At 58.1% G+C, this 13,039-nt stretch overlaps 1 protein-coding gene across 8 annotated transcripts in view; it reads right to left on the bottom strand.

The window, feature by feature from the left end:
- Window positions 1-13,039, bottom strand: part of NAV1 (neuron navigator 1) — a 263,223-nt gene that overhangs the window by 158,213 nt on the left and 91,971 nt on the right. For 7 of the 8 annotated variants that reach the window (XM_034667023.1, XM_034667024.1, XM_034667020.1 and 4 more), the window contains exon 4: window positions 9,919-10,707. The exons of the other annotated variant lie outside the window; for it this stretch is intronic. In XM_034667023.1, coding sequence (XP_034522914.1) covers window positions 9,919-10,707 — 789 coding nt within the window. The remainder of the gene's footprint in view (window positions 1-9,918; window positions 10,708-13,039) is intronic. 8 annotated transcript variants of the gene reach the window in all.

The raw sequence follows: 13,039 nt of genomic DNA, 5'->3' as shown, positions 1-13,039 counted from the left end.
TGAATCTTAGCTTTACTATGAACTTGCCAAGGGACCTTGGACAAGCCGTGTGGCCTCCCCTGACTCCTCTAAGTTTCCGCATACTTCATTCAGTCTTGTGCAAGGGTGGGGTGGCCAGTGTACCAGGAGGGGCCCACTACACTGGCTGTTGAAAAACACAAAACACCCCCATACCAACGGGCAAAGTAAGTGCTCCCTTGGGCCCTCAGGTGCTCCTCCTACCACGCTGGTCACATGGGCCCCGTCCTCTGGGACTCCCACAATTCGGCATCCACAGAGTTAACATCTGGCCTAGCGGAGGGCCCCCAGGATTCCTCCAGTTGTGCAAACTGCGAGAGTTGTGAAATATTTTGCATGTGACCCTTGATTAATATCTCATTGTGAGGATGACACGGGTTTATACAAGCGAGGCGCCCAGCACAGCCGGCAAACAGTGAGTGCTCAATAAATGTTAGTCATCATTTTGCTCATCTCCAGTGACTCATGTCTGGGAGTGTTCCATGGTCCGCCATGGATCCTCAGGGTGAAGGTTTCTGACCTTCCTGCAGAGTCCAAAACCTTGACTAAAGTCTCAGGCACTGAGTGGTCCTTCTAGGGAGCCCAAACCCTGCAGCCAGGCCCTTGGTGGTCCCAAAGCTACAAGCTTAGCCGAGGTGTCAAGCAGGGCGGCCTTGCCCCGGCACTCCTGGGCTTCAGGGTGGCAGCAAGAGCAGCGGCAGCCTCTCCAGCCTGCCCGCTGTGATCAAACCCCACTGCGTGGGCAGGGTATCAGGCAGCACAGGGATTGAGCCTTGCCCCTGTGCCCAAGAAGGCCGCCCCTCATGGTGGCTGCTGTCCGTCACGGTGGCCGGAGCTGCAGCAGCGGCACTGGCCTGTCTCCCTGCCCCCAGGTGGGCACTGCTGCCTTCTCTGCTGTCGTAACGCCCTCCCGGAGCAGCAGCCAGAGCCAGGATGACAGGGAGGCCACGCGGGAAGCACGGCGGCAACCCCTGGACACCACGTCACCGTCAGGGCCAGGGAAGATCCGTGTAGGACAGGATCTACACTCAGGCAACCCCTGAACTCCAGGACCACACCTCCTGGGGACGCCCAGATTCTAGGACAAAACCAAGTCCTCTAGGACCAAACGCCCGAGCTCCTGTAACAGCAGAACTCCATGGCAACGTCCAGGGCATGGCAGCTGGGAACAGTGCGGTGGCATCTTGAGGAACAGAGGAAGGTGAAGACCTGAGTGTAGGATAAGGTTCCTCCTAATCTTTCACCAGGGCACCCTCCCTCCCTGGGGGCCCTTCTACCCCGGGGTGGGGGGCGCTGTTCCCTTCGCTCCCTGAAGGACCATCTGCTCCAAGGGCTCCTAGCCAGCTAGTCCCAATCCTGTCCTCCCACTCCATCCAAGCAAAGCTGGATGACGGGAATGCATCTCCCCTTGTGCCAAGCGTTTCTGATTCCCTTAAATAGCTCCCCACCTTCCAACTCCTACAGGAAGGCATCCTGGATGGAACAAGTAAGCTAGGAGCTAAAATGGGGCCCCCACACTACTTATGCCCACTCTCAGGCTGTGCGTTGGTTCTGCTGTATACAGTCTGGTTCATGCCTTGCTGTGGGCATGCCCCAGAGCTGGGGGCGGGGGTTGCAGTACCAATCCCTGGGCGGAGCAGAGAGCCACACCTCAGGCCTCATCAGAGCTGCTGCTAATCCAAGGGACCACCTCTGGGCACCGAGACGTCCTCTCTCTGTGCCTCTGGACTCTGCAGGGGGAGAAAGGGCAATCTTCACTCAAGCAAACAGATTCAGAACTTGAGAGGCCCTGGGCTGGCTGATCTCATCAGTCTGCAATCTCTCCAAAGCGCCAGTGGGCACTGGATTCTTTCGGGGATCCTTTGGGGCAAACCTTGATTGCTCTCCTCTGTTCAAATGTTGCTCTGTTCCAAAGTCAAGCCCCAGTGCCCTCCACTCGGGTCTGTCACACCCCTCCCATCCTGCCTGTCCAGTCCCATTCCCTCTCTCACTTCGTGTGCCACCTCTCCTCAAACAGACAGGACCCCATGATCAAGCCCCTCATTTACCTCCTCCTTCCATTCTCTAGTCCCTCCCATCTCTGCTGCTGGGATCCCAACCTTCCTTTGAAACCACATCACTTCTCCAGAACTTCCCCTCTTCACCCGCTGCACCCATGCACACACTCGCCCCCCCACGTACAGACTCTTGTCACGGCACCTGCCACAACTGCCTGGCACGGGAATGAGCACGATCCTTCTTGCCTCCTCATCTAGCCTGTTGGAACCTAGCAGGCAGGGCCCAGGGCCACAATCTCAAGGGCACAGAGCTTTGTCCACAGGCAACGCTTGAGAGGTTAATTCGGAACCCTGTGGAATCAAACTCAGCTTCAGGGGGGTGGGGGAGTCTCGAGGCTCCTGGAAGCAGCATGTCATAGGGGTTAAGTTCAAATCCTGGCTCTGCTGCTCACTTGCTCCACTAGCTTTGGGCAGATTCTCTATAGTTGAGGGCCTCAGTTTCCCCATTTGTAAGTACCAGGATCGCGGGATGATTGTGAGCACTGACTTTTATGCGTCATACACCAAGTGATGGATACCGTTAGATTACTGTATGCTCTGGGCCTACTTGCTCCCCCCAGCAGAGTCAGGTCTCAGAGCTCCTGGGAGGCAGCTCCTCAGCCTGGGATGGTGGGGGTGCTGGGCCCCGTGGCAGCTTAGGAAGCCTGCAGAGAAAAGCCAAGGCCTCCTGGGTGGCTGCTAGCTTCCCCAAAAGGGAAGGGCCTGTTTAGCGAGTCACCAAGGGCAAAGGGAGCCTGTGTCCTCAGAGCGCAAGGAGTAACCAGCACTCACAGTGCTTTTCTGGGAGAGCAGCCAGGGACACCGAACCCCTGCAGCCTCCGCCTGGGGGTCTCTTTGAGGGAAATCGCTCCACCCTGGTCATATTTCAGACTCTTTCAAACCTGTCCAACTCCTGCATACACACAACACGTGCACACAAATGCACCTTTAGTGCGTGCCTAGTTGCCGGAGGCCAGCGGGTGCCCCACGTGACACACCCTGTGTTCACACCCTGACTCCCAACCTCGCCCACGTTCTTAGGGTTAACGGGCATAGGCCATACGCCCTCTGAGCCCAGTACCTCCACACACTCACCCAAGCCTTGCTCTTCCAACACTCACTACTCTTCCACCCAGCCCAAGGTCCCAGCTTATAATCTGGCTCTCCATCAAAACACCTGGGAATTAGGACATGACTCTGCCTCCCAGACCATATCACACTCAACGGCAACACCCCAACTGGATACCTGCGAGACGACCCTGGATTCCCTGGGGACCAACGCGGGGAGCACTGACAGCACCCCTTGGGTCTGCTGGGCTGTGCTTGCTTTTGGTTTCCACATCCCTAGGGCACAAGAGCGAGCACCCCAAGTCCAGAGCGAGAGCTACGGCCCAGAAATTAGAGGGCTGCGGAGAACACGCCCACTCCAGTGGCCCTGAAGTGTGTCATTGAGATGTCTAAAATAGACTCGACCACGGCCCAGGCCCAGACCCAGCCCCTACGGAGCCATGGCCGCCTTGCTGAGGTTTGGCTGGAGCTGACTTGGAGAACTGTGTGTCAAATGCTCAAGGTACAACAGCGCTGGCAGCAAGAGCCTGGAACCTGCCCGAGCCCACGCTCTCAGGGTGAACCTGCAGCCCGTGGCTGGGCTGGGCTCCGTGCTCTCCCACCCCCATCCCCACCCCAGCACCACAACGGGCCCGAGGAGTCTGGGGGCTCTGGCTACATCCCTATTCTCCTCCACTTCACTTCCCACCCCTGCAATTTGCCCCTTCTCCTGCCAGAAGCACAGGCGCTAATAAAAGATGAGAAGCCCTGACCCACCCCTCTTATTCCAGGCACACGTGTTGTGCCCACCTCAGCCCACGGCAGTGACCGTGCTGGACACGCCCTTGGCACAAGGCTATTCCTCCCTCAGCCTCCAGCTGGGAAACAGAAACAGCTGCTGGGGCGCCTTCCCAGCCCGCACCTTGATCTCTGCTGGTCAGAGGGTAGCAGAGACCTGTGTGCACCGAATGAGGCAGAATGGAACCCTGGGGGCTCTGGTTTCATCTCAGGACGCCTGGTCCCCCAGAAGCAACATGAAGGAAAGTGTGGGAGATAGTGTCCACTTTGAGGGCTGACGCAGCGTTCCAAGGGCTTCTATGGACAGAGTGTGCCCACGCAGGGCCAGTGAGCTGTGCCTGGCCCTCCGGCCCTTCCTGTGCACGAGAGGGAAGGCTGCAGGCTCCAGGGACTTCAAACGCATCTGGGTAATCCAAACAGGGTGTGGGAGGAGGTCAGCCAGCGCAAATGAGAAACATGTGGCGTGTGTTTCCCCTCCGCTGGCTGGCTAGCACAGGGTTTCCAGGCAGTGAGAGAAGGCTGTGGGGAGAAGGCCAGGTTGGACCCAGAGAACACTCCACCAGGTGCTGAGATGCAGACGTTAGGAGCAAGCGGGGGGTGTGGTCCAGGTGGGGAGCAGGACGCTACTAGGCCCAGGAATCAGGGTGAATGGGTCGGCTCCTCTTCCTATCAAAGTCTTATTCCAAAAAGAAAGATAAATGGAAGGATAATTAAAACAGGTAACAAAGGGAGAAAAGCTGCGGTGGAATAAGGCTAGGCGCCTGACCTCAAATATAAGAGGGGGCATCTGAAAGGCAGGCTAGCTTCACCTGTAAGGATCCAGATGGCAGGTTTGGACCCATGGGTGGAAATTCTCAGAAAGAAGAATCTTAGCTCAACAGGCTCTCCAATAATGAGCGCTTTCCAGGAAAATTAGGTAGTGAGCCCTCTGTCACTAGGAGTGTGTAAACAGAACACCCACCTGCCTCTGGTGCTATAGAGGGATTAATTTCAGCTTGAGGTGTGGGTGGCTCAACTAGACATTTCCATCCTGTGGTTCTGTGAGATCCCAGGGGAGGGTGGGGAAGGGGGGATTTTTCTCTCTCTGGCTGTTTAAGGAGACCCTGCCGAGGTGGGGCAGAGGTGGGGCACAGGTGGGGTGGCAGCAGGGTGCCCAGCTGCAGTGAGGAGCCCCAGGGGCTCTGCTCAGCCTGCTCAATGCACGACTGGCTCTCCCTTGAGCCCCAAAGAGCACCCTGCCCCTTCAGCACTTGGGGTCAGAGGCTGTGAGGAGTGGGTATGTGTGTGTGCAGGGACAGTTCCAGAGAGGCAGAAGACTGGAAGTCAGCAGGACAAAATATCTGGTGTTGGCAGCCCAGGTCTGGGGACAGGTCATGGGGGGGGGAGGGGCAGCTGTAGCCACAGCAGCAGATATATGTGTTGGGGCGGGGCGGATATAGAACAAGAGGGAAGTACCAGAAAACACCGCAGGATTCCAGATGACTTGGTCCTGTTACCCATTCAATCCACATCTTGAAGGGGCCTATGGCCTGGGGCTGGAGCCACCATTGATGATAAAGGACATCTCCCTGGGTTGGTTTATGCTTTGGGGAAGCAGAGAAGCTCCAGGCACTTGCGCTCCATCTGCTTCTCCCCAGGGCAGAGGAACTGCCCCCAAGGCCGCCTCATGCATCCACCCGTTACTCTCAGAAGCAGAGCTGTGGCCGCCGTGTGAAGAGAACAGCTTTGCTATGGCAGTATGAACAAGGCAATGACCGAAGGGTAGGAACAGGGCCTGGATGGGGCCCCTGGAGAGCACGAAGCCTGGACAGAGAAGAAAAAGTTCTGAGCATGTGAGAAAAGAAATATTCTCAGTGCTAACCTTGAGGAAGGCAGGAGGCCTTGCCAATGGAAGGTTCTATGCCAGTTTCTCCACATGCATGCCCACCTTCAGACCCCCCACCCCTTGCCACAGCCCTTCCTTTCAGCCTGTGACTCTATAAGCATCCCCTGCTCTGCCCAGGGGAAGCCTAGAGGAGAGCTTTGTTCTCCTGTTCCTGCTAGGCCTCTGGAGAACCCCTAGAAGGCCTCAGGAGCAGCTCTGGTGTGGAGCCTCTGACCTGAGGGTGCCAGGGGAGCCTGCACATACCACCTGCCTCCTCTGGGCCTCAGTGCTTTTGGGAGAACTCACCATAACTCCTCCACCCACCCAGACCCCCCAGTGCACTGGAGAAAAAGGAAGTAATTTCTTCTCTTCCCCTCTTCAAAGCATCCTAGAACACATTCTCCAGCGTAAATCCCATCCTCACCACCCCCCTAAAACCAGTATCAACCAATTGGCTTAGAAATGGATGACTTCCGGACTTCCTTCCCCTGTTCTGTTTGTCCTGAGCCTCTGAGGGCCTAACTGTTGTCATGGCAACCCTTCCCATAGGTCCAGACACCTTCTGGAAGAAGTGGGACCGGGCTGGGTTCCTTTACACCCCGACCTTGGGCTGCCTTAGCTGTTCCATTCTGTCCCTTTGCCTGAAGGGTTGAAGAAAGCAAAACTGAACGTGTGGGGAGTCAACAGACTGATTTTCCTTTGCGATCCTTAGGCCCAGGGCTGATGAGGCAGGAAGAATGGGGTTTGGGATGGTATTATGTATTAAAATAGCCTGGGACGTTTTCAAGGTCTGACCGCCTTCATCTGCAGCCCTCTCCCCATCACTATATGTAGGGAAGAGCCATGAGAGGGTCTCTTCCATTCATAAATGGGGAAACTGGGTTCCAGGGGAGGTCACAGAGCTTAGAACTCCCACACAGGGAACTCTACCCTGCCCCAGGCTCGGGTGGGGTGACATTTCCCCTCCGAGCCAAACTGCCAGGGTCCAAAGACATCTGATTCTTGGGATTGCCCCATTTTCCCCTGGGCACTCACCCCTCAGCCTTCTAAGTTTCCAGGGTTCCCTGGTGGGACCCTAGTTATTTGGCAGCTTCCAAAGCAAGCAAAGGGGCACGGAGCCTGCCTAGACCATCTGGGTCCCAGGTGATTTCTGGGAAGGGAGTGATCGAATTTCAGCTCTTCTCTTTTATTCCAGAAAGGCTCTTATTTGGAGCTGCCTCACCCCCTCTCCCCCCAGAACTGGGTCTTGGCAGCTTCTTGGGTCTGGGATGGTGCCAAGGAGTATGTAACCTTTGACCCTCAGCCTCCGAAATAGGGAACAAATACTCTGTTTTTAGCCACCATCCTGAGGCATCGAGGCAGTCATTCTTCTTCTCAGAGGCCACCCTGCTCTCCAGTGAAGGCCTGTCCTGACAACCTGGAACACCTTCATGAGCTTAGAGACACTGAGCCAGCTCTATTGTCCCCTGGTGCCCACACAGGTCAGTCCACCCTCTACTCCAACTCTTACCTTCACACAAAAGAGAGATTTTGCCTGAAGGCACCCGCTCCCACCCCCCCACCACCCTGAGTTGCCAAGCACTGTCCCCCAGAACCTACCCACACACCCCACCTCCACTTTGGTCCTCACAGCCCCAAACAGTCCAGCATGTTTGCCAGACTATCCACCCTCTCCCCCCCAGCAGAGATCTTAGCCCCTCAGCCCCTCTGCAGGGTCAGCAGGGCAGGCTGGTGGCCCATGTCCAGAGACATTTGCCTTGGTCAGGCCCCTCTTGACCTGCTGACTCCCCTTTCTCAGGGGGGCCTCCCAGATGGAGCCAGTGACTTAGGAACACGAGCAGAACCCCCTTCCATCGCTAAGTCAGAGATGGCTCTCATAAAGCCCTCAATGCTTTTCCTCAACTGGGAAGTTGGCGGCGGGGGCGGGAGAGGGGGGAGTTTCTCCCTATCTCCAAGGTTCCTGAGAGGCAGCGGCACCAGTGTGCTTTGGGAATGACAACCACTGAACAGGAGTAAGGGACCCCAGCTCAGCTTCCCCCGCTCTCCTGCCCTCCACTCCCACCCCAGCCAGCTCTAGGACTATCTGTCAGGGTTTCTGAGGTTACTGTCTCTTGAAGAACAACTAAGGAGGCAGCCAGGTCCTGGGGCTGTGCTGGGTCTTGCCTGTCTGGGGACAGCCCAGATCAGCTAAGACATCCCAAACAACAGAAGCCCTGACCTTGAAAAGGGAACAGTGCCCTCTACTTTTCTGAGTCCCTGACACTCCCCTCACCTCCCCAGAACACAGACACTCAAGTCCTCTCCTCTAGCACCATCCACACCCCATCCGCATCTGCTTCTTAGTGCCTGGGGAATGTGCCTCCCTCAGCCGGCCTGCGGCCTGCGATGCCTCAGACACAATTCAATTATCACCTCCTTAAGCTTAAGGACCTCTCCTTTCCAGTCCTCCCCTATCACGGGGTCCACTTCCATTTTCTCCATAGCCCTCCTGATGTCCGGAATTATTTTATTTCTTCATTGTCTATCTCATCCCATTAGACTGTAAGCTCCTTGAGGGCCACACATGGCACAGGGGTGGCACACTCCCTTTGCAGCATGAGGCTGCCCTGTCAGCTTCTGCACACCCGAACCCCCAACCCCGACTTGTCCATGTGAGGCCAGGGCCTTCAGGAGGGGCTTTCCTAGGGAAAAGGCTGCTCTTCCCCTCTTTGCCCTTGTCCAGTCTCCTGACTGCCTCTGCAAAGCCCAAATGCAGCCTGCTAGGAGAGGTTCCCAATCCAAAGCTCCAAGGGACTGTTGCCCCTGGTCAGCGGTTCCTCGCGCTGACCGCACCGGGGTCTGGGGGTCAGGGGATGACAGCAGCAGGTCCAACCAGTCTTCTCCAGCTCTGTGTTCTCCAGGGCTGCCAGACCAACACCCCCATCCTCCATCCACCCCACCAGCCCCATCTCCTCCAGCCGGTCCTTGGACCAGAGCCCGCGTCGGCCCCGCCCCTTCACACGCGCACGGGCACGCCCCTTCCCAGCCCCCAGCGGGGCGGGCAGCCTGCCTGGTACCCGGGAAGCTCGGGTCCCTCGGCGCCGCCGGAGGACCCACATCCCAGCCACCGCAACAAGTCGGCGGAGCCTAGGAGGCCCGCTCGGGCTCCAGGCCTTGCCGCCGACCTCCCGTGGCCCCGGCACGACCCGGGCCGGCTCCCGAGGCACGGCAGCCCTGCGTCCTGCACATCCCGGATCTATCCCTCTCCGGGCGAGGGCTCTCCGGGGAACGCGAGCGCAGTTCCGGGGCCCGCTCCGGGTTTTTTGCATAGACTCTTCAGGCTTGGAGAACAATGGAGCTGCTCTCTGCGCTTCCTCCGCCCGAGCAAGCTTTGTTCCTCCCTTCCCGCCCGCTCGGCTTCCATTAGCCAAAGGGCAAAGGCTTCCCAGTCAACCAGGAGTCTCCGCGTGAGAGCCCAGACCTGTCCACACTCTGTAAAAAACCTGGGGGGGTAGGGGTTTGGGCCAGAGCCTGGGCCGAGGTACAGGACGAACATCCAGATGCGCACAGCTGGCTGCCCGCCCGCCCCCTGGCCCCAGACGCGTCTCCTTGCCAGAACCCCCACACCCGGGAAATCCGACTCGCGCTCCCACCGGAGATCCACAGAGGAAGTGGAGCCTCGGCTCTGCTCTGGGGCCAAACAGTCCTCACATCTGCTTTCCCCACATCTGTCCTCTAAATCCGGGCTCTCACTGGGCTCTCCCCTGGCAATGCTGGATGCTCTCTTGCCAAGCACAGAGCACAACAGAACTGAGGTCTCCATCAGCCCCAGATTTTGCCATATTAGGATTCTGGGCTTTAAAATTCGAGGAAGCTCATGGGGCTCTATTTCTGAGAATCTGTGACCCCCACACCATTGTCCAGGCTCACCTCAGCAGGCCAGAGCAGAGCCTGGGCTCCTGCCTGGTGACATCTTTAAGAAGACGCACTTTAGCCATGCCCATCCCGAGGTAGGCCAGCCCTGCACATCTGGGCCCAATGCCCCCTCACAACCTGACCGAAATCTGGAGAGCTCTACCGGAAGAGGAGAAAAGAGAGGGGGCTGCGCTCTCCCCACACCTTCCCTTGCAGCTGGCTAGGAGAAAGCCAGGGGTGGGGCGGGGAGGCAGGACTTACCCAGCATCTGGCTGAAGAGCAGCTGCTCCAGGTCTCCCAGCACGGTCACCACGAGCTCGGGGTCCACCTTGAGGAAGGCGCGCTCCTCCTGGCCCTTGGCGGAGGGCACGGGCCCGGAGCCCTTTTGCGCCTTGGCCTTGCTAGAGAGCAGCTCGTCGTCCGACTTGCCATCGTCGCTCACGGCTGCCTCAGGAGCCTTGCTGAGCGGCTTGACCTCGGCGTAGGGGCCGCGCGGGATCCGGCTCGGCTTTCCCAAGCTGGGCGCGAGGGGAGCCAAGGGGGTCTTGGCGCCGCCCGCCGGGCTGCCCTTTGCCTGGAAGAGCGAGTGCTCTGACTTGGACAGCGTCTTGGACATAAGCGGAGCCTCGCGGCCTTTGGACCCCGCCTTGCCCAAGCCCTTGGGCGCCTTGGCCATATCGTCGCTCCACTCGGGCTCATAGAGCTGCAGCTTTTTCTCCGAGTCGGTGAGGAACGAGAGGTTGGTGAGCGACTTCTGCTTGCGCAGGTTGGAGGCGGGAGGCCCGCCGGGGACTCGGCCGTCCACGCTGCCAGACTTGAAGACCTTCAGCTCGGCCGCGCTGGCCTTGGCCATGCCGCCACTGCCGCCGGGCGCCTTGGCGCGCTTGGGCAGCATGCCTCTGCCGTCCGCCGCTGCCGCCTTCCTACCGGCGCCCCGAAGCTCGTCCGCGCCCTCGTCCCCGCCGCCGCTCAGCTCCACCTCGGGCTGCACGCTCTTGACGCTGCTGCCCAGCATTCTGCCCGCGAGGAGCGCATGGACGATCCGCGCGTCTGCAGGCACGGCGGGGGCGGGGGCGGGAGCGCAGGGAAGAGGAGGCGGGGGAGGGGAGGGGGAGAGAAAGGACGGAAGAAACCGAAGAAGATGGGGAGAGGAAAGAGGAGGGAGCGAGGGAGGAGGGAGACAGGCGAGCGAGGGCACAGGGAAAAGGAAACGCAAGGAAGGAAGAGGGGAAAAGGAAAGAGTGAGGAAACCGTGGGGCGATGGGGCGGGGTCGGAGGAAAAGGGGCGGGGCGGGGAAAATACAAATTAAAATTTACATATCAGTCAAAGGAAGAATGGAAGCCCGGCGGCTCGGCGGGCGCTCAGAGGGGCTTCCATGCCCGGTCCCGACCCTCCGTCTGCCCGCCTGTCAGTCCCGCAGGCCGAGCACTGCCCGGCAGCTCCCTCGCGGCACTCCGCCCGCCAGCTTGAGTAGAGGCTGCGGGCTGCAGCTCCGAGCGCAGGAAGGAGGGGAGGGGAAGGCGGAGGAGCAAACAGGAGGAGGGGAGGAGTGTGTGCGAGGGAGGGAGGTGGGGGAGAGCGAGCGTGTGTCTATTTCTGGCTCGGGAGGGGGTGGTATTTGCGGCAGAGATCCAGGGGCGGATGAGTAGGGGGTCGGGGAGGGTAGATAAAGGATCCCACCAGTTTTCCTCCTCGCTTTACACGAGAAGGCGGGACCCGTTCTCGGAGGACACGGTGGTCCTCTGCCGCGCCCAGAGTATGGGGGGCGGTGAAAAGGATCTGTCGAGGAGATGTGGGGCGCAGGTAAAAGGGACTGAGACAGGACAGCTCATGATGCGGGAGGGAAGGTGGGCTCGTGGGACCAGGAGAGATGCTAGGAGAAGGGTTGGGAAAGCCGTACAATCCAGGTTGCTTGTTCCCCCACCCCCACTCCAAACCGTTGCGGTTTCCCTCCAGTTAACTCCCAGTACCATCTTACTTCCGTCTCGGAGGCTCTCGGCTGCCCTCCAGAGGTAGGGGATACTCCCTGGGGTCGGGCAAAGGGGATGGGACTGGGGTGGTTCTGAGAGGCCCAGGGCTGACTGGGGAGGGGGCTCAGGGCTTGGAAGAAAGGACCAACTCTTGGGATCAGGAGATTGGGTTCCCATTCTAATTGACTGCATGACCTTGTCAAAGTCATTGCACCCCTTTGGCTGGCTCTCTTCTCTTACAGTGGTTATAATACCAGCTTATCGGGTAAAAGGGCTTTGGCACTGTAAAGCGCTTTGTCAAACCTAGGAAATCAGTTGGAGGCTTAGCACGGGTCCCCTGAAGGCCTGATTTAAAGTGGGACTGCAGAGCAATTTAAAAAGACAACGTTTTCCTAGCCTTTCTCCCTCCTCCCACTTGGACTCAGGGAAGAAAGATGGGGTGGAAGGGATAGAGGCCAAGAGGGATGGAGCAAGCAGCAGTCAGCCTAGGGCTGTCCCTCAGTAGAGGGCGACACTGCCCATTCTCCCATGGCCTCCCAGGTCAGTGCCAAGTTACCTGAGCAAATGGTTCTCAGGCAAGAAAATGAGGGACAGGAGAAAGCAGAGGGGACATCTCTGGAAGCAAAGCTTGCTCCAGGAGAGGCGGGCCCCAGATGGAGCCACACACGGGGGACTGTAAAGCCCTAAGGACTCTTTTTTTTTCTTTTAAGTTTATCTATTTTTTATTAATCTCTACACCCAACATAGGGCTCGAACTGATGACCCCGAGATCAAGATTTGCATGCTCTTCCAACTGAGCCCACCAGGGACCCCAAGAACTCTTTGCCATAATGTGCTAACCATCAGATTGTCTGCCCACCCCATCCCCAACCTCCCTTCTCCAGCTTCCTGCCTGTCCCCTTAGAATCTGAAGAACCCTGTGCCTGGGTCTCGTGGTTCACCCGCCTTCCTCGTGCTAATTGTCACAGCCCACCTGGTGTGAGAGGTATTTGTGTACATGGCTGTCTCCTCCACCAGCACTGGAGCTTTCTGCTACAGAACTAATGTCTCTCAGCACCTTGCAGGGAGCAGACGCTGCAACTGTGTTAGTAAAGTGGATCTGGAACCCTGAGCGCTGTACACTGTATCTGTACCCTCTATGACTCTTGGGTCCTGGTAGTGTCCCCAGGCCTCTGCCTTCCATAATCCCAGGGCTGGATTGAGATACCACAAAATCTGCAAGGACAGGGTCATCACCGAAAGGATGTGCTTACCACAGTACCAAGAACACACAGTTCTCAGGCACAGGGGTGTCTGGTAAGAAGCATGGACAACCTTGGCTGGGCTTTGACTGATACAGAGAAAGATAGAGATTCTGCCCTCAAGGAACTCAGTGTCTGACAGGCAGTACAAAATAGACAACACAGATCTG

Source organism: Ailuropoda melanoleuca, chromosome 8, assembly GCF_002007445.2.
Source record: "Ailuropoda melanoleuca isolate Jingjing chromosome 8, ASM200744v2, whole genome shotgun sequence".
Classification (NCBI taxonomy): Eukaryota; Metazoa; Chordata; class Mammalia; order Carnivora; family Ursidae; genus Ailuropoda; species Ailuropoda melanoleuca.
Note: the sequence above shows the minus strand (reverse complement) of the source record. Positions and strands in the feature narration are given on the sequence as shown.